The 24,298-nt window shown below is 44.4% G+C and overlaps 2 protein-coding genes across 3 annotated transcripts in view; one reads left to right on the top strand and one right to left on the bottom strand.

Moving 5' to 3' along the window:
- Positions 1 to 2,997: 2,997 nt before the first annotated feature.
- Positions 2,998 to 11,940, bottom strand: pr (6-pyruvoyl tetrahydrobiopterin synthase purple). 2 transcript variants are annotated; one of them, XM_084593362.1, is made up of 6 exons: positions 11,782 to 11,940; positions 10,064 to 10,143; positions 9,945 to 9,967; positions 9,814 to 9,870; positions 3,861 to 3,931; positions 2,998 to 3,622 (listed from the first exon to the last, which is right to left on the bottom strand). In XM_084593362.1, exons 1-6 carry the CDS (start codon positions 11,868 to 11,870, stop codon positions 3,499 to 3,501), a joined length of 444 nt encoding a protein of 147 aa, XP_084449488.1. In that variant the 5' UTR covers positions 11,871 to 11,940; the 3' UTR covers positions 2,998 to 3,498. The 2 variants fall into 2 exon arrangements, with proteins under 2 accessions (XP_084449488.1, XP_084449489.1); XM_084593363.1 differs by having other exon boundaries at positions 11,763 to 11,924.
- Positions 11,941 to 12,155: 215 nt separating this feature from the next.
- LOC146198045 (mitochondrial mRNA pseudouridine synthase Rpusd3-like) overlaps positions 12,156 to 24,298 on the top strand; it is a 28,727-nt gene continuing 16,584 nt past the window's right edge. The window contains exons 1-5 of the mRNA XM_084593360.1: positions 12,156 to 12,603; positions 12,702 to 12,767; positions 13,521 to 13,656; positions 16,131 to 16,238; positions 18,832 to 18,919. Of these exons, the coding sequence (XP_084449486.1) occupies positions 12,399 to 12,603; positions 12,702 to 12,767; positions 13,521 to 13,656; positions 16,131 to 16,238; positions 18,832 to 18,919 (603 nt within the window). The 5' untranslated portion in view covers positions 12,156 to 12,398. The remainder of the gene's footprint in view (positions 12,604 to 12,701; positions 12,768 to 13,520; positions 13,657 to 16,130; positions 16,239 to 18,831; positions 18,920 to 24,298) is intronic.

The raw sequence follows: 24,298 nt of genomic DNA, 5'->3' as shown, positions 1-24,298 counted from the left end.
AAGCAGACTACTGTGCCGTACTTCTGACTGTACAGAAGCCGACATCGTATGAAATGATGTAGCCTTGCAGAATATCCAGCAGAGGACAACCTCATTTTTATGGAACGAACATAATATTAAGGAGCACGAAAAATAGAAAACGTAGCGTCAGGTGACGCGTTATTACGGTCAGTGAGAAAGGCGCCTTACCTCGCAAACAACGCTGTTCTTTGTAGGAATGAAGTTTTTTCTGCCAATATTGTGAAGCCACTGTTTCTTCCGCAAGCCGTCACGCTTGCCTTGAGGTACCATGAACACCGCATAACCATCTTCAGGCCGCTTGCTGCAGTTGTACGCGCAACAGCACGGCATAGCGCTTGCACGTTGCAATTAAAGCACAGCGCGCAATATTCGCTCGCCGAAAGTAGGAGAAAAATGGCGTGAAGGAAAAAGAAATACACAAGCAAAACGCCGGAGCCCGCGCGTTCCCAAGGGCAACGGCAGGGAGACCAATCATCTTGCGGGAAATCGGGCGGAGAGCCGGCGCTCGGGCATGGGGCGCGCAAGGGGCAAGGAGGAAGCGAGGAGGTTGCGCTGCGGCGGCAAAGTTCAATCGTTGGCGTAACTTTCAAATGATCAAGGGGTTTTAGCCGTAACAACAGCCGTCGTCCATCACCGAAGCAGTGGCGGGTGCAATGACGGCCTACAACAGATAAAATTCGGTGGCTGGCTAGCCCCCGCCGCAAGCGGCGTTGACCTACCGTCCGATTACTCCCCTGATGGGGCTGGGACAGGTATAGGTCACCGCCGCTTGCGGCGGGGGCTAGCCTGCCACCGAATTTTTATCTGTTGTAGGCCGTAATTGCACCCGCCACCGTGGACGACGGCTGTTGTTGCGGCGCGCATCTTTCTCTCCCTCTTCCTTTTCTTTCTTCTCTATTTTCTCTTCTATCTGCACGAGGCAGCGGAGTTGGCTCAGCTACAGAGCCAGTAGCAGGCCCGTGCATTTTCTTTTCCTTCTTCGTACAGCCACAACAACAGCCCCGTAGGACCAGGAACTGCCAACCTTCAGCACCTCCGTCGGGACCTACGTTATAGCCGATGCCAGACTTTAGATGTGCGCGGAACGTCAACCACACCACCCGATGACGACACCGTGGGTTCAATTTACAGTGCAAATTGCATTCCGGGTGACTGTACACTCCGAGTTGACGCTGCCGCCGCGTACTACTCTACGGCGGAGACGACGCACTGTGTTGAGTGGTCAGCGCAAAATCAGTTCTGCCAGGAAATTCAGCGACCCAACGCGAGTTTCACCTCGCCGTCAGCGCGAAATGCGACGCCAGTACTGAGTTCATGATAGGAGACATGGAAGTGTTAAGCAATGCTATATCGTGCACACGAAGCGCGGAACCTGCGGCGAAATCGCGAGGACGTGAGCGATTAACCGCTGGAGAGTCACAACGGACCTTTTCAGGGCCGCACAAATGTTTGTCATGGTGGGGCTCGGGCTTTCTTGGCTCCGGGCCGCTAGTTTCCTCAAGAAACCGTTTTCAGGGCTCAAAAAACTGTTCTTGTAACTGGGCGGCCTACCTAGCCCTACGCTGCACGCGCGCAGCACAGCTCGCCGATCGCTTTCGCGCTGGCCGCTGCCGGCGCGGTTATTCCTTTTTTTTTTACTTTTTGTCTTACGCAGCGCATCCGGATATTTTATTGAGTACCCAATTCACGTGCGTATTCGTTCTTATATTGTGGCAGATTAGCCATGGGTTGGCGTCGATGTAATATATCTCGTCTTGCGGCGCGGTGGCGGCCGCGCGCTCAGCACAAAAAAAAGTAAGAAATAAATAAATAAAAAACCTGCATGAATAGCATACTTGCTATGCGCCACCTTAAAATGAATATGCACTGCAGAATACATCGTGCCACTTTCCCTGACTTGGCGAAATTTTCGATGGTTTCTTTGACATTTCCCAGTTTTCCCCCTGGATGAAATTTCCCTGACAATACCCGGTTTTCCCAGTTGCTAGAAAGCCTTATCAACCCTGTAGATCTACAGGAATCACATCTGAGTACATATAATGGTAAATCCAGTTTTAAGTTGTGCAAAACAGTTTAACACAACAGGATTAAAGGTCCCATTACTCACAGAATCTGGCATTGGTGTTAGCGATTGTGAGCAAAAGACGGGCATGGCGCTGGAAGATGGTAGCTGGCATGGCTATGCACTGATTCTTCAATGGCTTGTGCGACTTAGAGGCCACATATCAGAAAGTTGGGAGGAGCTGCCAACCAGGGTTGCTCATTTGAAGTAGGAAGGTGAAATAAGCAACCTTGTAGTGCTCTTGAATGCCAAGTGAGGCACGCAACAGCCAGGCTAAGCAGGCACAGCTTGGGTAAAGCAGCTTTATATGTCAGCTGGTCGCCTCGTGTCACATCCTTAAAGGTGGAACACGAGATTTCTCTTTTTTTGTGTGTGTGCGTGTGTTTTCGGGCAAAAAGGCTGTGTCATCAAAAAGGCATTATGATCCATCAGTGTCAAATTCGTGAATTACAACTACAAATACAATGGCCTTGTTTTGCATGCCTGAATGAATATGGGAAGCGGGCTGACTTTTGGGGCAGGCAGTTTCTTCGACAAGGTCTTAGCAGTGTCCAGCTAGCAAGTGCTATCACAGGAAGCATACACTGCCCGTTTGATTAAACTGTATGAAAAATGTTTAGCATCTGCTGTTCTTGCTTTTAAAGTAACTTCCATAATTCCTTCATTCTCACTTTCGTCTGATACATCTTGGAACTACTAAACTTCAGTCCCTAAAATTTCATAATGCCTACACATACCTAAGGACTCACATGAAGGAGTGAGCAGCATTATCAGTGAAATAAGGCACACTGCAATCAGTGCAGAAACTACTATGCAGGAGTTAGACAAATAATAAGATTGCATATGTGGCAGTAACTGAAGTTAGCCAGCGTATAGAAACAAGCGCATAGTAGAAAAGCACTTAAGGCAATAAATATAACTATCAGAACAGCCATTTTATTCACATGTACAAAGCTAATTTCCTGCCCTACCTTGCAGATTGCAAAGGTAGGATGTGGAACAAATTCTAAACTTCTTTGGCACAGTTTTTGTAGATGCTATACATATCTGTTCATATATTGCACATAAAATTGGTAAAGAGGTATTGGTCTTCAAGCACGACATGACATCAGGTGTACTCCCACCTCTAACAAAATGAACTAGATCAGTGTTGGGCAAAAAAACTGTGACCATCACATTAATCAAGTTTGTGGCCACTTTGGTCTCACTTTCAAGAGAGCATATAAAAGCCAGAAGGTATCATTTAGAATGTGCAATTCCACTGCTTGCACTACCACATTGCACTACCACTACCACTTCTTGATATAAATGCTCCAGAACGTTGCACAAAACTGTTTTCATATATGGAAGGCATGCTAGCAAATAGAGAAACATCACTGGCATACAAGCGTACCGACAGCTCTTATGTCTGGGGCTCAGAAGCCTTCGTATGTGACTACATTCTTGTCAGTCTCGTGCAACCGCACACGAAGTTGTAGACCCCTGGGCAAGACCTTGGACAGCTGTTGCCATATGAATACAGCAACATTCTCAGTCGTGCTGCAAAGAAAACAATGCTCCTTTGAGTAAATAAGGACCATTATTGCTGTATGCTGGATTGTTGACTAATGGTGCACTCAAAGCATATTAAGTTATAATTTTGTAACATTCTTGGGGCATGTTACAATAAACTCAAAAGCACAAGAGAGGAAACAAGCCAAACAAATTGACTGAGAGTACTTCCAATTTATGTTCATACCTGAAAAATATAAGAAAGCCATCAAAACTCTTATCTTACCTTACAACGGTCTCAAAATGTGGCACGTCTTTGTCCAGGTTCTTGTGATCAAGGGCATCCATTATTTCACTCTGTAAATGCCACATTGTATATTGAAGCCCAACATGTGGTGCCTTACAAGTCAAAGCAAGCACCAAGGCTTCATTAACCACATTGTAAGCTGGATTTTAGAACATGTATATAATGATGTTATAGATAGTTAGCTGTATGAAGTCTAATGATGCATAATCAACTACAGCTATCATGCCCCAAACATATGGCTAAATTCATTGTATCAAATAGCACGAGAAAACACGGGGACTAAAGAAAGAACGACACAGGACGAGCTCGTCGTAGGTCATTCTTTTTTTAGTTCCTGTTTTCTCCTGCTGGTCGATACAATGGATCGATACTAACTCGCCCAAATCGCTCTACTTCTACATAGTTAAATAGTCTACTGTGATAAGTGACTAAAGCCTTTGGAGCCTGTAGTTGGCTCAACATTTTGCACTGCCTTTCTTACGATATATAAAAAAATGTAAAAAACTGAAAAATGCTTGTTTGCCTAAAAGCAAAGTTGGGTGAAATGGGATGTGTTCAATGTAAAATATTTTTCCTCTGTTCTTTAAGTTTTCTGCATGAGATAAAATGTTATTTACAGTGAGCTCATCACCATAATCTTAGCATAAAGGTTTTGCTTGATTTGTCAGTAAAAATTTATAGGTAATGTGTGGGTATGTCCTATGCACAGACCATAAAAAATTATGTTGACCAAACATTCCTGATGTCAACACGATTTCCATTCTCCTAAGATGAGCATTATAGAATGCAGTTTGTCCTAGCAATATGCCACTTCTTGCCGTGCACTAGCTTAATGCAGTACTTTTGTGGCATGTCCACTTGCTTGTGCACCACATGCATCTGATTTCTTATTAAGTTTGAGCCCAACATGACCAAGGGACTGAGCACAATTTTATACAGAGTGTTTTTGTGTCATGACCTTTACTATGCTGTGTACGATGCTTTTATTAGGGATTTAACAGCATATTCAAAATTCAAAGGGACATTGAACTAAATTTTAGATAATTTACTTCTGTTTTAGAATGAAAGCCGACATTCCTAAGTTAACTAAAGCTGCATGATTTCTTGTCCAAATTCAGTGGAGAGCACAATTTTTTTCATTTTATTCCTTAAAAGTGGTGCATCTGGCAGCGGCACCTAGAACTACTGCTCCTCGGAAACTGTTATGCCATGCGTCTCCCTGCTTCCACTGCACGTCCAGTCTACTCAACCTCTGACCAGCCTGCTTTGCACGGGCCTACTGCAGCTTCGTGAGTGCTGCAAGCTACGTAAAAGATGCGCTGAGACACTATCGCTTGTGCCTGGAGTCTTTCCAACTTCAATCTGACCGTCGCCGCTCTCAGACCAGTGAATGACAGGAGAGTGCAAGGGTTCTGTTCTACTCAAGGTCGTAACATTAGTGTGGCGTGAGGAAGGGACATGTCATGCCATACATTTTCGAATGAAACTCAGCTCCAGAAGAATATGGATTCGTGTGGAGTAGCCTTAGCAACAAATGTTCAGTGTCTAATTTTTGTTTTATCAGAATCGCTTGGTCAAGAGCAACTATGAAACGAACATTGCTCTGCTCAGGAAGGGGCTGAATGAAAGAAAAGACAGCTCTTCACACCTGATGGTCAGCAGTACATATCCTCTAGAAAGTGCAAAAAGCATGACGGTTGTGCCTTAATGAAAAAGGAACCTGAAATACATAAAAAAACAAAGATGACATAGAGGGTGTTTCATGCAACTTGAGCCAAGACATTTAAGAATGAGGTGCTGCGGATCTTGGTGAAACCAATGGCATATCGCATATAGTCATGTAGCACTACTAAAACTAATTTTTACATTACACTTAATTGGTTAATAATTAGGATGAACTATGCAAAAATTTAATGTCCAGTTTAGGGCCAAGTGCAATGCAGTTCGGAAACAAACTATCTCAATTTTTTTACTAAAATACCTCTATATGACCATTTTTTCTGGCATAAAAAAGAAAGCTCACGAAATATGAAAAAATGTGCGACTACACTCATGCACTACCATGCTGCAACACTCCCAACCACATTTTGAAGAAAGAAATCTGTGCATTGAGCGTGCCCAAGTCAGCGGCCAAGTCAGTGGTGGAGGTCAAGTGACGAAAAGTAAGTGGCATGGCGAAGCCGATCGAGGGAGTCGTCAATGCGCGGTAGGGGGTACACATTTCTTTTTCGTGACATTATTGAGGCATCTGTAATCCATGCAGAACCTCAAGGTTCCATCCTCCTTCACGACGAGGACAACAGGCAAAGATCAGGGGCTCGTCGACGGTTGGACAATGTCGTCCTGGAGCATTTCTGTTACTTGGCGAAGGATGGCGTCATGTTCTTTTGAAGACGCCCAGTAAGGACGTTGACATCGTGGACATTGGTCGTCGGCAACTATAATTCGGTGCTTCGTTGGTGGTGCCTGTCAGACCTTGGAGGTTGATGCAAAACAATCGTGGAACGGATTGACAAGATTCTCTATGCAGCGTTTCTGACTGGACAAGAGGTGCGAGTTCACATCGGTATGAATGGCTGTAGGAGTCGCATTGTCGAGGTCTGACGTGTTGGATAAAGCGCACTGGCCTGTACATTCTCCAAGTCCTTCAAAATAAGCGACAGTCGTGTTCGCTGTCAAATGTTGGGGTTCACGTGTGAAGTTTGTCACTAGCACTTCGGCTAGCCCACGGACAAGTTTGACAAGGCCTCGAGCTACACAAAATTGTCGAGTGAGAGGCAGTGACATGTTAGCTTCAGCAATGCCACGCGTGCTGGTGCTGTGATCATATTTCACTGTGACGAACTTGCTCTCATGCGGAGAAATCGTTATGTGGTCATCACAGATGCGCAACAATCTTTTCCGGAAGTCTGTGTTGCTATCAACAGCTCGAGTGGTTGAAAACGATACCATGAGCTGCTCCCGAAGGTCTATAACAGCGCCATACTCATGAAGAAAATCCATGCCGAGAATCAGATATTTGCAGCACTCTCGTAATACGGCACAGGTACTAGTGAAATTAAAACTGCAGATCTCTATGCGGCACGTGCACATGCCAATCGGTGTCATCACATGGCCACCGGCGGTGCGCATCATTGGCCCAGACCAAGGCGTCAGAACCTTACGGAGTGCCGTGGTTAGCTAGCTGCTAATGATAGAAAATGGGCACCGGTATCCACGAGTGCATTCACACCACTACTGTCAGCAGTTACATAAACTTCCCCGGAAACAATGCGTTCGCAGCACATCGGTAAGTTCGTCGGATTGGGTCATCGCCACTCTGGCCGTCACATCAAATTGTCGGGTGGAGGCTGTTTAATCTGAGCTGTAGCGACGGCCTCACCCCCAGAGGTCGCAGTGTTTAGTTTTCCTGGCGAGGGGACGTGCCTCTGAATTGCCCAGAGGAGTATCGACTGGGTGAAGCAAAACGCCTCGGGGATGACAATCGCGACTGCCGTTGCGTGACATCGGGTACATCTCGTTAGCAGCCAGGTATTCCTCAATATCTTGTGGTCTTTCGCCATAGCGGGGTCGAGGTGCGTTTGGTGGAAATCCTCTTAAACCTATTCTCCGGTATGGGCAATTGCAAAGAATATGGCCAGGCTCGCTGCAGTGATAATAGAGCGGCCGTCTGTTGGGCGTGCGCCACAAGTGCGCCTTGCTGATAGCAGGACGCAGATCTCGTTGCTGCTCGACGGGGCACAGGCAGCGAGGCGGTGGTCCGGCAATGGGGCAGAATGGATGTGGCTCGGGGGCAGGTCGACGTAGGACATCACTATGAGTCATAATGCATGGCTCCGGTAGTGGTGCCGGTGGTGGCTGTACTGCTTGCCGGATTTCATCATGGCTGAGGTTCCCGGTAGAAGAATTCATTGCAGGTGGAGCATCCAAGTGGAGATTCTGCAGCTCTTCGCGGACAATGCTCTTCACAAGCTCCCACAATGCCTCGTCCCTGGCTGCTGGCACGGACGCGCAGTTGGGTATGGCCGCTACGCTTACCTGACGGCCATATTGGGTACTCCGTTCCAGCACTGAAGGTTCCATGATGGCAGGTTCTCTCGCAAAATTTGCGCCCGTTCTTGGAGGGTTGCGAATGAGGCCAGCGAACAACTGTTCCTTCACCCTGCACATGAGGTGCCGTACCTTCATTGCTTCAGGCATGGTAGGGTCGGCCTGATTGAAAAGTCGCGTCATGTCCTCGACAAACATGGCCACGCTTTCATTGGACTGCTGAGACCTTGAACGAATGGCAATCTCTGCGTTTTCTTTGCGCGCACTCGAGCTGAATGTTGTAAGCAACTCACAGTGAAAGGCTGCCCAGTTGACAAAGGATGCCTCGTGGTTCTCAAACCACGTCTTAGCCGAGTCTTGCAGCGCTAAGTACACATTCATTAGTTTCCACTCGTCATTCCATTGGTTGAATGCGGCCACACCATCAAAACTGGGCAACCAGTCTTTCATATCCTCGAACCAGTCATCGTGAATTGATGGTGGTGATCGAGGTGCGAGAAGGACGAACGGTGGGACGTTACTGGAATACCGACTTATTTGGCTGCCCGTCGTGGCTGTCATGGCTCGCAGCAGTGTGGTCAGTGGTTCAAACTCAGGTTGAAAGCCTCGGTGGCGATAGCTCGCTTTTTGGACGGGAGTGGCGTCCGCGCGTCGATGAGCAGCATCACTGATGTCTTCGGGGGCAATGTACATGACATTTTACCCTGCAATCAACCATATGTCACCAACAAACGTAGCAAACAGCAGAACAACCGAGCTGCCCTTTTTAGTGAAGCGAAGCTTGAGAGAGACGAGGACGATGCTCAGCCACGTGCCAAGACATGGTTCGGCTACTTGGTGGCGCCAGAAGCTGGACAGCGGTGTGGCAATATGAATGTGCGAAATGTGACCGCAGCCTTGAACACTGCACACTGCCCGCACACTGTTGATTGTGCGTCACCTATCACGCTGTGTGCACAAATAGTATTTTTTGGCGGTGCATGGCCTACAAACCACAAATACTGCGATCACCAGCTGCACTACACACCATGAAAGGTTGGAGGTGGCACGCGCAGCGGACAATGCACAACCTGCACATCAATGACTCTGTGATTACTAGTCATGCCGTATGTGCAGAGAGCAGTCTGTGTGAGATTTGTACCACCAAAATTCTACTGTATTTTGAGCCAAAGGCATCAGTTAAACAGTTGACTACTAGGAATGGGGGCAAGGTCCTTAATGGTCTTCATCACTCTATTGGTCGGCCATTGCTTGCTTGGTGATCAGTTCTTGAGAAACAGGAAGCCACAAAATGTGTACACTGCTCAGTAAAAGTGCCAGACACCCATCTTGGAGCCCAACAACGGGACAAGCAAATAAAACCAAGAGCAGAGCACAGATAGAGAGCAGATAAAGCGGGCACTGTTAAAGTCTGTGCTGTAAAGAATTTGCCTTTAAAAACACTAACCAAACTAGCCTTGCAACTGATTTTATTGAACTACTACGATAACATTTGTACTATACGAAAGGGTTGTGCTTGGTTTGTTTTCGTATTATAGGAAGAAAATGTGGAATTTTGACTGTGAGCGCTTCCATGCTCTACTGAGTATGGAACACAGACAATGGCAATAATAAGACTTATCTTTGCACACGCTGTCATTGCTGTATTGCAGAACTGGTATGCAGCCTTGCGATGAGGAACTGTACTTCATCACAGACCAGCATTTTGAACAACTGATCCTATTATCTTCTTTGCTTGTTACGTTTTCTACACTTATTCGTCTTCTGCACTTTTATTTGAAATTTTTGCGAGTGCATACTAAAATGTGTGCACTGGGGGAATCAATGTGCTTGAAACTCCCCTTCTACAAAAAAAAATTGATGCAACTGTGAAATGACTAACCTGTATGTACTTTTTCAGATCTGTGATGTTGATGACCATGCCTGTGGCTTTGTCCACCTGTCAAAATAGCAACTGGCCAGTTTTAACATCATGACAACAGCTATAAAGTACTGAGTTACGGACACACTTACGGGGCCAGTGACTGTTACCTCCACTGAAACGATAAATAGTCAATGATTAACTCTGTGAAACCGTCACTGCAATCATGCATGCATTCTTATTGAGCTCATGTATGAGTTTATGTACTTACACTTGTAGTTGTGACCGTGGCCATTTGGATTGTTGCACTTCCCAAAGATGGCAGCATTTTCAGCATCCGATAGGTGTGGACTGCAGTTAGATATAAAATGAGACCGTGGCTCTCGAAATTTGACTCTTTCCATAAACTTCATCACTGGTTTATGAATGCAATACTGCTGTCATTGCGGCATGGTATGGTGCAGGCAAAATATTACACAGCATACATCTGGTATTTGAAAATTTCTCATGCATACCGTATAGAAGATACGGTGGTTACTTCAATGCATATCCAAGTGCACCAGCGGCACATGCTAAAATATAATACCTTTTAATATTTGCTACATAACGCGTGAAAAAATTAAAAACTGCAGCTGAGGCGTTTTCCATAACATTATGGCCATGACTGCACATGAAACATCCTACGCCTTAAACATTAGCAATAGGGAGCTTGCACAAAGTGCTCAGAGCGCCATTTTCCTGTACAGTGTAGCAGTCGACCGTGGAATGGGCAGCACAAATAGTTCCAAAGCAATGGTTTAGAGCGGTCGTGGGCTCCGCCGAAGCATACTAAAGAGCAAAAAGGTGAAGTCCAGACAAAACGACTGCGGGTTTTTCAATATGCCAAAAGTATGATTGCATGAATGCGACAAGGCTAGGAATGATTGGAATGCCGCAAACGAGAATGGCTTGCACGCATCAACAGATGTGGCATTTACAGCAGTCCGGACAAATACCAAGTGTGCGCACGTCATTTCGTATCAGGATTGCAGTCATCGAAAGTTTAGACAGTCGACCTGCAAAATGAACACATGAAGCTAGAATGGCGAACAACTGCAGCAATCTGTGCCTCAATGTACAACATTCGAGGTGCACGCAAAAGCCACCCTCGTCTGCGACGTTCGCATTCATGCAACCGGACCTTTAATATTTTGAAAAAACGCGCAGTCGTCTTATCTGGAGTTCACCTTTTGCGCTTTAATATGCGTTCGGCTGTTGCAACCCACAACCACACAGGAGACCATCGCTTTAACACTATTTGCTTGGCCCGCTCCACGGTCGACTGAAGCACTGTACAGGAAAATGGCGCTCTCAGCGTTTCGTGCAAGCTCCTTATACTGGCAAGCATTGAAAACTGTTAGTTTTGAGATATCTAGTAAAGTATATTCATGGGAGCTTGCACAATAAATACACAACCAAGTAGCAAACATGCACAGCCTTTGCATACCGTATGATGCCTCACGTAGAGTCGGAAACTCGGGTGAATACAGAAGTGATTGCACGCGCATCAAAGCAAAGTGGCGCAGGCGAAGATTTACCCGGAGGTCGTTTCTCGTCACCGGCAACTTTGCCTCGATGTGCGGCCGTGTCGGATGCAGTGGCTCTCGAAAGAGCATGACCCCGCACTACCGTGTTCTCCCTGAGAGCAGAAGACCCTATACTACGCCGCTGTTATTTCACACCTACAGAAAACACCCTGCAAAACCTACTAGCTGTTAAACAATTGACACACGATAGTTGACAGTGGATGTCAGGAGTAAATCCGCACGGGACCGCTAACTTTCATCCAATTTTCTTCGGCTCTTGCCGTGCAAGTTCAGTAAATGGCCTAAGCAAGCAACACATCGGGCAACGAAATAAAGTGCATGCACGAGCGCATGCATGGCTATGTGCTTCGCGCTTTGCTTCTGGATCGTTAATATTTCAGCTACCATTTACTTGCACTGTCACCTGTGCAAACGGTGAGAAGCACTGAAGGATTCAATCCGCGTGACGGATGCAACAGGTGTTTCGATACCATTTCTCAGCCCGTCACCCATCGCAAACGAGAAACCGCGTCTAACCCAACCGCGGCTGTTTTTTTTCTCTCGGCCAGCGGTCTTGGCTTGGCTTGATGGGGGCTTGAACCAGTCTTGGAATCTATGTGATTCCGAAAACGAAACTGAAAAGAAAGTTTTGAAGATTTATAGTATAAAATTTTTGCAAAGTTTGAGACGCTTTATTTTATTTTGTTTCTGTTTTTGTTGTTAAGCTTGACTAACGTTTTTTAAGAAAGTCAAAGCCACGACCTCGAAGTCGAAGGGTCGAGGCACGTCTCATATGCTCTGCTGCTGAAACCACTGTTTGTAGTTTGTGTGACCATGCCGGTCGCGGTGTGACCGCATGTTTACGCCGTCGCCGTGAACTGTGTGTGTGCAGCGTGGTCGACAAATATATAACCTCGGTTGCCGATGATGCAGTTGGGATTTACCGTTACGATTGTGGGATTTTCTTGTCTTCGTCTTTTGTTACTTGTTCACGTAAGCTAGAGCACGCGAAACACTTGTAACGTTTTTTAGTTCAGAGCTATGAAGCACTTGAGCGCCTTGTTGATATCGGCGCGCCGCTTGGACTTGTTAAGACAGTTTTCTGCGGCAACACAATTAGTGTCTGAAGGCGTGCATGCAAGAAAGAAGACCTCTGAAGAGCAACACGTTTATAGGACTTTGTACCCGTGGAGATCGAGAAGTGAATTTGTGCAGGACCTGGCGAGCAGTATATTTTACAATCAGGGCAAGTGCTCTAATCTTTGTCATGCTCGCAAAGTAATTCACATGTTTCGGTTTGGCTGCGAATTGCCGTTTTAACGACCATTCTTGTGTCTGTTTCAGATGGTCTTATAGCACTCAGCAAGCCGTACGGTGTTCCCCTTACTTTGAACTTTAGGGGGGGAGACAGTAAGTTGGAAACACCCGTGGTTGATTCCTTGGCATTTCTTTTTCTTTTTTTTTTTTAACGAAAGAAAAGGCGCAGTATCGTATTTCCATTCTCGATGGAACCCCATTGGGAGGGAAGGGAGGAAAGTGAGCGTGAAAGAAGAAAGAAAGAGGTGCCGTAATGGAGGGCTAGACTAATTTCGACCAGTATCATTAGACAAATGTACACACCTCTCCCTGCATTGTAAGGGGAGGGGCCAATAAGACCCAAACTCGTCTCTATGTAATCATATAATGGTTAAGGTTTTTACCACCACCACCCTATAAATGAAAGAAAAAAATATTCTCAGCATTTCCACACCATAAGATGTTTCAAATACTGCCAACTCTGTGCATTGTCTGCAAATTATTCACAGTCAAGCATTCCAGCTAGCATTTTTTTTTTCGTTTGCATGGCTAGTACCTTCCAAGTAGCAATGAAAAAAAACCCATGCTTTTAATATTGTTCAGATTTTTATTTATATTCTTAGTCAGTTTTTGCACAGGTGCCGTAGCATCGATAACCATTTGTTGCTGGCTTCACCTCATCCTTGCTCTAAATCAGTAGGACTACAAAACAACAAAAGCAGATGGAAGTTTCAAGAACACTTTTTTTAGAGTTTTTGAATCTCTCGGTTAATTCCATTTGGTTAGTACCATGGTTTCCAAATTGGCTCTATTTTGTGGCCCAATGTGCTGTGAAACAGTTGTCTGCCAGAACTTTGCATTTTTCAGGGCCGCAAGCAATGCTGAAACGTCGACTTCACGTCTCTGGCTTCGGCGAGTCTCCTTACAGCCTCGAAGATGCTTGTGAGGGCTTGGCAATGCACCTAAACGTGGATCACATTTTTGTTGTCAGACCGGCTGAAAGGTATACCTTGAGTTGCAATTAAGATTATTTTACTGAATTACGTGCACTCTACTCGCGGAAATGAAGTAGGCAAGGACAGGCTAGCAACTGCCACGATAGGCAGCATGACGTTTAGCCGTATTTCGTAATGCAATGCTCTAAGCTCTAAAGCAGCGCGCTAAAAAGCAGACGAGAAATAAAAGTAATCAGTGACAGCAGACAAAAGAACGATGCATTAGATGGTCTCGATATAATAAACATATCATGAATTATTGGATGTATCGACCTTTTCTGAACACTTTTGATAGAAACATGTAATTATTACTTTATGTTTTGAATGCAATTAAACATAAACCGGATGTGTCAAACTCATAGGTGCCATATGGTGCTCGCTCATGTAGCAGGCGACAGGATTCGCAGCACCACACAAGTGGCCGCTGCTGGTGAAGCAAGCGTATGTGCCAGGACTTGTGCGTTTACCTCGAACTTGCACTGATCAACAGCGTCACACTAGACAGTGCAGACGCTTCTAGACATGTTGTACTCATGTTGGCTGCTATGGAGGTGGTGAAAATGACGATTGCTCTAGCGTACCATTTTTCGCACTACGCGGATGCCGCCCTAGGTGGCTGCTTGACCCACAGCTGTTGGTGCTGTGCTGGGAAGACAACCGAAATGTGGCTCGGTTTTTTGAGGTCTCCGGAACTGTCATGGACACCCTTAAAATGAAGCTAAAAGGTCTCCTTTTCAGTAAAAGTCGCCCGCATTGCCCTTCTTTCAGGGACTAAATGACACTACTGTTGCACGCATATTTGAACAAATTTTGTTATGAATGTCTGGTACATCGAACTATTTTACATTTTTTTCTGTAGTCACTACCGTGAAATTTTATACTGTTTACCAGAAAAGGTATGCATATGGGTTTAAATAAATAAAAAAAAATGCCAAGGGCACACTATGCAGCCACTGTTGCTATGGTCCGGAATATATGTGCTTGCGTGTATAGCATGTGTGTGCTGTGGGAAGGAGGGAGGACTGAAAGGAAGAAACAGGAAAAGGGTCAGCCGGGCTACTTGCAGTGAAATCTTGAAGTCATGCAAGTCTATGCAAAGAAAATTAAAACCTGCTTACGTAAATTTTAAAATCTTGAGAGTGTGAGTAGTGCATGACCTATCCTGTCTCCTCCTTGTGGTTTTTTGTGTTTTTCATGATATTGTAACGTTGACAAAAAGGCGTGTGAAGGCCGCAGAGCCGGTAACACAAAGACCCCGGTGTTGGCGAAGGCCAGGGACGTACGGTCCGAGTGCGAGAGGGAACTTCGTCGTCCTCTGCTTGTCTTCCTTGTCTTCATCAGACTGGCATCAATATGACTTACTAGGCTGTTTGTGTTAGAAGAGTTGGCAGCTTGCTAGAGGATGGTGACACTAAGAAGCCAACACAAGACTGATCAAAACGCATGCGCACAGTGCCGTCTTCGTTACGCTTCCATCTCTTGCAAAATGCAACAACTTGCCAGGCAATGCATAACGCCGATTTATTTAGTTATTGCACTATCTACTAAATGTACTTTGATAACCCCAGGGAAATGTGAATGTGATTGCGTGCTGGGATCTTATTTGAAATCCTTGCATGAAACCCTTTTATTGCACAAGAATGCTAAATTGGGCGAGTTGGTGCATTCGCATTTTAGGAAAACGTAGCGCAAAGAAGACAAGGACCCCTTCATTCATAGGTCACATTCCGTATTAATTTTTCACATCACTCATCAATTCCGTTCACAGTTGCTCAGTTGATGCTGTGCCAGATGCAAGGAAACTTCTGCACATCCATCTCATGACACTTGGTGCTTTGCCAATCGTCTCCCTTTATTATATTGAGCTCATGTGCTTCCGTGGTGTAAAAGTAGTATGCTTCCTCTGCGACACAGGGGACCCGAATTTGATCTTGGCTTCCCAATGATTAACCAGTTTTCTTAATCATGCAATTGATTTAATTCCTCACATGATCATTGAAATTTTGATGTGACATCAAACCCCACTAACCACCACATCTAGCTGTGAGAGCATGGGGTCGCAGAGCCATTCAGCTAATTGCACTTTTCGTGTACATAATAGGAAGTCTAGTGCTGTCACGTTAGAATCTTACTTTCAGATCAGTGCGTGGTATCGGAAAGTCCATCAGTGCTTGAGATACTGCTTGAGTGCCATTTTATTGGAGTGATGTTAAATTCTTTTTTACTGAGTACAATATTGAATTCAGTTTTTCTTCTAAATGGTTTGTTTTTATTTGTACTGTCTAATAAATGTAGATCACCCTTGCAGTTTTAAAAATATATAGGAGCCATTCAAGGCCATGTGCATTCTGACAATAAAGGGCAAGGGTAAGAGAGTGCAGCATAAGGAAATCAGTTTCCAAAGACTTGTCTTTTGTTTGACAAATGAATTTCATGCTTCTGCACATGCTAGTATGACAGTGTTGATTTTATAACTACACAGGTATGCTAGTGGTGTCACCATATTGGCATCAGACGAGCAAGCTGTCCGGAAAGTTCGCAAGGCAATTCTGCGAGCCAAGCCGATGAAGATCGCTTACATCACTGCATGGTGAGCCTTGTTCCTCAGCTGACTTAGAACCCTTTGCAAGTGCAGCAGAATGTCAATTAGCCGACTGTGCATCGAAGCCGGACCCCCATTAGCTTTCCTTTTTATCTTACTTTTGTAGGAGTCCATTTATTTTTATTTTGTTGCCTTTAATGCCTCCATGGCACTACAGGGAATATAAATGTAAATAAGTAAAATAAATAGTAAGATTCCATACAGAGTGCGATGGCCAGATAGAACTTGGGTCTGCAGTGAAGCTCCACTCACATTCAAGACTACCGCACAGAATTCCCCCACAATATAAAAAGTAGTCCGTTGTTAAAGCTTTTTTTTGTTACCCTAGCAAAAAGATAATCGCAAGACAAATTTATAGGCTTAGGAATATTTAAACCTCTGGTTTGTTTCATATTCAGTGATAAGCTATTTTGTGAACCCCTTTAAACATTTTTCAAAATACCTAGTAGAACTATTTAATGATAGTGATAATAATTATTTAGTTGCCACTATACATATTTGATGGGAAGGTGGCGCGGAAAAGTTGTAGGCATCTTGACCGGCCCACAGGCCGTGGTTTCTTTCAGTTCGACTCATGGCCAGGTATGATGCAGTGAGGACATTGTAGACACTGTTTCAAGAATGCTTGCTTGTATGTGCATTGAATGGTGAAAATGACTTCATTTTCATTGAATGGAAATGACAACTCAGTTTGTAGGATGTCTAAGATGACTTAATGCAAGGCTTGGAATTCATTCTTTCTATGGGGAAAGGGCAGGATTAATGTTTTGATGTCGCAAACACAGTGTTACCCACAAACACACTCAAACTGATGCCATGGTAGGTAAACATTAAAATCAGTTTGTGTCAGAATGATTCGTTGCATGGTTGCTAAACTTATTGGAAATGGTCAAAAATAGGCTGAAAGCCTACATAAAATCTACATAAACACGGGTGCACATGCGTACACATGCATGTGCCCTCTCCCTCACTCCATGCAAACACACACACTCACGCCAGAGTGACCTGTAATGTTTCATTTTTTTTTTTTATCATTAATGTACGTGTGCCAAAAAAAAGTTCACAGAATGCAAAAACAATGAAAAGCCTTGGTTGTCTAAGCAAACCACCACCAAATGGGGAGTGTGATCTGCACTACACAACATGACATGCACCAGTCATTACCTGGCTGTGCCAGAAAGCTGCTAGTGAATTCAGCTTTTGCGGGGTTCCTACGTTCCAATAACTTCTGTGGGAACTTGCACACTTTAAGACAAAGTTCTGAGTCCAGTTGGTTATCACATGAGTTAGAGACGAGCAAGAAGCATGTGCACTTTGTGGCATGGGGTTTACTATTTTCTCATCATTTCTGGGAATTTTATAACAATGTTTTGCGGGGTGAGTTGGCTCATGACTTGGAAACCACTACGGCGCAACGAAGATGACACAAAAAAAAAACGGGCACCACATGCGCATTTCTTTCTTGTGTCGTCTTCGTTGTGCCATAGTGGTTTTCAAATTTCTGTAAATTGTTTACTGCTTTAACAATTTTCATATTGTTTGCAACCTTTTTTATACGACTTGTATATAGTCTTTCTTTCAGAGCTTAAAAATGCATGCTTGCCCATCATCATTTCTCTTTTTCACCTTACTAACCAACAGTTTAGTACCAGCTTTGTATTAAGCTGCTTGTACATCAGTAGGACACGACATTTAACACTTGCCACACTACTTTCTCACTGTTAATGACATTTCACTCGAGAAGGCTGAGAGCCTTGTTGGGTGACTTAGAATTGTATACACATCGCTTTTTTTTTTTTTTTTTTTTTTTTTTTTTTTTTTAAAGCAAGACACTGTGGGGCACTGTATATAGAGTTCTTTGCACTTTAGTCAAATCGACCCTTTTTTGTACTTCACCCTGAATGTTTGCCTTTTTAGTGCCTAGAACTTCTGGCCACAATCGCGGACTTCGCTGGTGGGCCCGACCACTTGCTCTCTCTCTCACTTTCTCTTTTCATGAGCTTGAGGCACGAAGGAGGCGGTGGCGACGTCGCAAGCCTGCATGATGTTCCGCCACATCGTGCTTCTTAGCCAGTGAGAAGGCAGAGTGGGCCTCACAGCTGCAGCCAATAAGAGAGTGGCACACAGTTGTGGCAGTTGCGGCTGTCACTGGGCAATGCTACTCAAATGCTTGTTACTTCGGACTGAGTAGCTGTGTGTCACTTGCACACCCTCATATTTGTCCTCTAGCATCAGTCGCTCCTTGGCCTTTGTGGACAGCAGATGTGTACGCATGGTGCTCCCTCGATCTCGGCCCCAAGCTGCTCACCAGGCCGCTCGGTGATAAGAACCACTGCACATGGTGCGAAGAGAGCTCAGGACGCGGCTGAGCCATGCTTTTGATGTACACTGAGAACCTTTAATACCAAAGCAAGCCGAAGCATAAAAGAGCGTAAAAATGCTTTTGAAAGTATACTATGGGCAAGCAGTGCTGCACACCTACTTTGCGTTTGTTTGACTATGCAAATCGGCTCTAATTTTTTTAACTTCGTGCTCAACTAAAATGCATGTTTCATGGTTCTCCTTTTTGTTTCTGTTTCAGGGTAATTGCTAAAGGCTATCCTCTTCAGAACAAAGTGCAAGAAAAAGTAGCATTGAAGTTCGTGCCAGTGGGTGATGACGAAAAGCATGTATGTAACTTTTGAAGTTGGAAACGTGCAGTTATGCTTTTGTGCAGTGTGTTAGATGGACTGCTGTCAGTGTCTTGTTGCAGATAAAAAGTTGGTGGGATAAGCTAAGTTCTAGAGGGAGCATAACGAAGGCTAAAAAATTTCAGCCTATATTTAGCTAAGGTGACCAAATGTGAAGTACATGTGCCAACACATCACACTTCATTTCTCAGTCAGTTCAAGGCTGTGGCCTCAAATTCAGGCCTTAGGTGAAGGTTGGCAAAATCGATGACTGGGGACCTTGGCCGTAGCGCACTGTAACATTATGGGCCCACTTGACACACCTTAAGAAGGCAATGTAAAAGTGGTGTGTTTGGATTCATTGTGCATGGTTGGAAGTTGATGAAGATGACTTCATGCAATGCGCAGAGCAAAAGACGGCCAGTTAAACACGCGAGGGGATCGGCTACGGTGATAGCATAGTGCTTGCATGCTGCGGCCAGGTTGGAAGTTGATGAAGATGACTTCCTGCAATGCACAGAGCAAAAGACGCCCAGTTAAACACGCGGGGTGATCGGCTGCAGTGATAGCATAGTGCTCGCATGCTGGAGCCAGCCAAGTGAAACTGTTCATGCTGCCGCAGGATCGAAAGCTAGTCACACATAGTTTCGGCCGTATTTTTTATTTCTTTCAAGGTCAGAGCCATTTCCCTGCATGGTGGCAAACCACTTGCCAAGCGGTGCTGCTGGCAGTGGCCATACACTCATAGCCCAGTTCAGGGACGTACTGCGGCATCTTTATTTATTTGTTTATTTATTTCGGATACCCTAAAGGTCCTTTCAGGGCGTCATATTAAACACATAAAGAAATACTAAGCGGGCGGGTATGGTGTTAATTTTATTGCACCGGCGATTTTACTAGCTTATGTGGAAATGGAAAGCGTTGTTTTGTATTATCTTTCCTCACTTTACATTACAGAGGTCTTACAAGAGTAGACGATTTGAACGTGGATATATATGGAACATTGAAAAAGTGTCATTTGAGAATAGCTTAGACAGGCTGAAGCTTTAAAATAATAAAGGTTTAGGTAGATTTAAAAAATTTTAGAGGGCACTTTGGACCACTAAAGTGCGATGAGGTGAAAGTCATTACAGTACAGTGGATCGTAGCCCTCCACTACGGTACCTCTATCTCCCTCTCTTCTTTCACTACTGCCTTCCTTCATTCCTTCACGGCGTGGTACATATGTCCACGGAGAATAGTGGCAAATACTGTGCCTTTTCTGTTCTGTAAATCAGTTTCAAACGCCGCTGATGCCTGCTGTACTAACGCCTTCTAGACATCTGGGTCTGCTTCTGTTTGCTGTATGGTGCGGCGTTCGAGAAGCGACAAATGAAAGGCTCCGCACGGACACCTGGATCGGATGCCCTGCGGGGTCAGCTTCGTACATGCATGAATTGCCTGGTGACGTCATAACCTGCCGTGAAGTTACATTGCGCGCCTCTTGCCGAACACAACAAGCGTTTTATTCAACGCATCACATTTCACCGGCGTTCTATAGTTTGTTTACAGGAAAGGAGAGGTGCAGTATCTGTCACTTGCGGAATCCTGCTATCATCCTCACGGTAGACAAAGGGAATTATGAAGAGCGGTTGGCGATCCGGGGCGTGGCGCAGTTGATAAAGCGCTGGGCCGAGGATCTAAAGAATGGAGGTTCGATTCTCAGTGGAGACTAGGTTTATTAGTTTATTTTTAACTCTCGCTCTCGAAAGCGTGACCTCTGCTGACAACCTTCTGTCGACAACGATGAGGCATTAAAGGCTTTCGCCTTAAAAATAAACAAATGAGAGGGTTTTCTGCACTTGCTACACGTGTGTGATGGTTACATTTTAATGATGTTGGTGAATCGGTGGCAAGCAGAAGAGGTTGTATCACTTTTCAAAGACATGTCAGTTGCCATATTATGCTTTGCTTTCCTGCACATTATCATGCCACCAGATCTGGGCTCGAAGTGTCAGCTACGGAAGTTAGTACCACGTAATATTGTATGAGTCCAGAATTGCAGAAGAGCCACTGTCATTTCCCCGCCGGGGTGGCGCAGTGGTTAGGGTGCTCGACTACTGTGCCCAAGGATGCTGGATCGAATCCCAGCCTCAGGGGCCTCTTTTCAGTGAAGGCGAAAAGCAAGACGCCCATGTGCTCTGCATTGTCAGTGCACATTAAAGAACCCCCGGTGGTTGGAATTTCCTGAGCTTTCCACTATGGCGTCTCTCATAGCCTGAGTTGCTTTGGGACGTTAAACCCCATAAACCACCGGGCATCATTGCTGCTGTAAGAAAATAATCCCGATTGGTCAACAGAGCTCTGACATCACAGCCACATGATTTCGCGTAACAATTTAAAACTGTGCACAATGCTCAGGTTAAATGTAATATCACGTGCTAAATAAAAGTGAGCAGAATATTACACGAAATGCAAATCAAAGGTCGCTGCATGTCTCAGTTGATTTGGCTTTTAAAGAAAAATTTCACTGACTTAAATGGGGTTCTAACCAACCACCCTCGTGTTGTGAACCACACACTACTGACAAACATACACAAGGCACTCTTGTATGGTTTGAGAACAAGCATAATTTGTTTTACCAAGATACTTTGTTGGGCGAGTTGGTACTTATTCATTATTAATATAAACAGCGCGAACACGAAGACAAGAAACAAGAAAGCCACAGTACATGCGCTGACTCACAACTAAGCCTAAGCCGTTTACTCCAAGGCCCAGAAAAACAATCATGAAGAAAACGAAACAGCCACGTGAAACAACCCCTGGGTTCACCTGCTGCATAAAAAATTACTTTAAAAAATCACTTAGAAAAGACACCTCTTTGCTTGACAGAGCAAGAGACGTCTTGCTGACACACTTATTGTCCGTTGAAATAAAATACGATTCCACTCTCTCTCGTTATCTTCTCTTTGTGGCGATATAAAATCTTAACACTGTCAAACTTAGGAGTGCACTTCTTCTTCTCCTTCTTCATTATTTCACATGACTGGCAATGGGATACCAGAAACGTTTTGTCTTTCCAATTTCCAAGTTGTTACAGTGTTCCTGTAGTCTCTTATTAATACACCGTCCGGTTTGTCCCTTGTCTTCATGTTCGCGCTGTTTATATTAATAATGAAGCATAATTTGTATGTCATGTGGTCTTACACATTGAGTGGCTAATGCGTTTGTGCATAATTAGAGAGGTAACAATTACAGAAGCAATAAGTTGAGGTATACAGTAGCCACAGGAGCCCCCACAAACTGAGATATGCTACTTCCTCGGCAGATGGCGTGTGAGTGTTAGAAATTGCATAGCTTTGCACTGATTCGGCAGGAGCCAGTGGAAAGGCCCTTGCGTTTTCGTTTTCATTATTTTTTAAGTCGCAACAACAACAGCTGGGAGAATTTGTCACTATCGCGACATGCCTGTAAGGTGAAGCTTAAGTGTCCTTCCAGTTTTTTTTTTTTCATTAATTGAAAGGACCAAGCCTTGCACTCTCTGTTTGGCCCTGAAGGAGCGGATATGCTCTACATGTCCAGACAGATTCCTGTCAGTGGCTAAATCTTGCTGAAAAAGAGTGGATGAGTGAAAGACTTTGTCTATGCACCTTTTTCTTTGGTGTGAAAACATTTTAATAGTATGTGTTTGTGAGCTACTCATTCAAGTACAAGCTACCTGGTGGTGTTATTTCCCAAATGAACCACAGGATTAACATGTAATGGAGGATTAACATGTAAGTTGTGTATAACTTAGCTGTGTCATAATGGAAGAGGAGAGAGAAAAACCGAAATGGATAAGCTATGGAAGGCCACACTTTGCTATAGGCTTGGGTGAACTGGTGCAACCCACAGCCACTCAGGACCCTATGATATTATGACACAACGGATGTCGATCTGCACCTTTTACGCAATCTTGTTTAAATGAGCTTGAGGGTATTTTCCAAGTAAGATTGAACAAAGGATGGTCGGTTGACCTTTTATATTGCTTTCAAATTTTTATATATTGTTTCCTGATGACTGGAAAGAAGAGATCTCCAATTGGTCTTGCTATCAAAAACTTTTCGAGGCACAGGGAATTAATGACGAAGAGGTGGAGTGCTGCGCTTATCTTCTTTGCTGTTTTGGCCAATTTTGTTTATGAATTACACAAAATATGTTAATGTTAGGTAGCTGAAAATTGTCTTACTCTATATATGCATGTTTCTATTTGCATTCGTTAATTTTCGCTTGCCTGCGTAGTGTAGATTTTTTTATAAAATTTATCAAAATCAACCCAGGAAACAAAATTTTACCCACTTTGCAGGCCTTTATTTTAATAAAGGCTTATGGCAGAGCAACAATAATTCTGCACTATATTCTCAGAATAGTTATCTATCAAACAGCAAAAGCTTATGCTTATGTAACATTCACTAGAGAGATACGATCGCGCTAATTTCAAGAAAACAGCGAACAATGAAACCATCTGGGGACAATTAAAGAAAAACCCCATTTTTGATATTTTTCAGACTTTGTCCATCTATTCTCCTCAACATCAGCTTTCAAAATCATTAAAAGCACGTTACATAATTTTGTTGCACTAGTAATTACGGCCACTTCAATAAGGCCCTTGTGCAAGACATAGGCACCACGCAGATCTGAAGATTCTGCAGCATTTGTGAATCGCCCACGATTTTTAAATTTTGGCATAATATTGTAACAAAGAGAATGTATTTACAAAAGAGGATTAGGACATATACATTGAGAGACAGCCAAGACACCTGGCAATGAGCCTAGCATTCGACGCACTTTTCTCCTCCTTCCACAAATGAACGTGCCACTTCTTCACCTTCCTCTACACGTAACAATATTGCGTCTAGTCATTTTTTCTCTCGACGTTGCAAATTAGCTATGACAAACACAGCCGTGAATGATTCGGAATCAGTTTTGTACGCGTAGGATTCCTGATACGCTGCGGCATCGGGCAGCACACAGAACATTTTCATGTGCACAGTAATTGACATTGGGTGACTTGTATTCGAAGCTCTATCAATGTCAGGATGTCTTTGTGTTGGTCTACAATGTGGCAGATGTGACGTAGACCTTGATGGGTTGCTCGCCGACATTTTGTGGAAGCATGAGCATATAAGCTTCTTGCATCACAGGTTTCTGGGCCCACGTACCACCGACACTCCAGCGGGCTTTGAAAATTATAGAAATGATGGCTTGTAATTAATTAGTCGCACTACACTCTGACCCTCTTGTGTTTATTGTTGTGGTTAGAGTACCTTTAAGGCATACATATTGTGAGCCTCCTTACTTCCTTCCTCTTGGTACTGAAATTGTTCACATGTCTCGTTTGAAGCAATTTGTGTGCCGCGG

This window comes from Amblyomma maculatum, chromosome 2, assembly GCF_055883805.1.
Source record: "Amblyomma maculatum isolate TAMU_Amacu chromosome 2, ASM5588380v1, whole genome shotgun sequence".
Taxonomy (NCBI): domain Eukaryota; kingdom Metazoa; phylum Arthropoda; class Arachnida; order Ixodida; family Ixodidae; genus Amblyomma; species Amblyomma maculatum.
The sequence above is the reverse complement of the archived record's forward strand: the minus strand, read 5'-3'. Positions and strand labels throughout refer to the sequence as shown.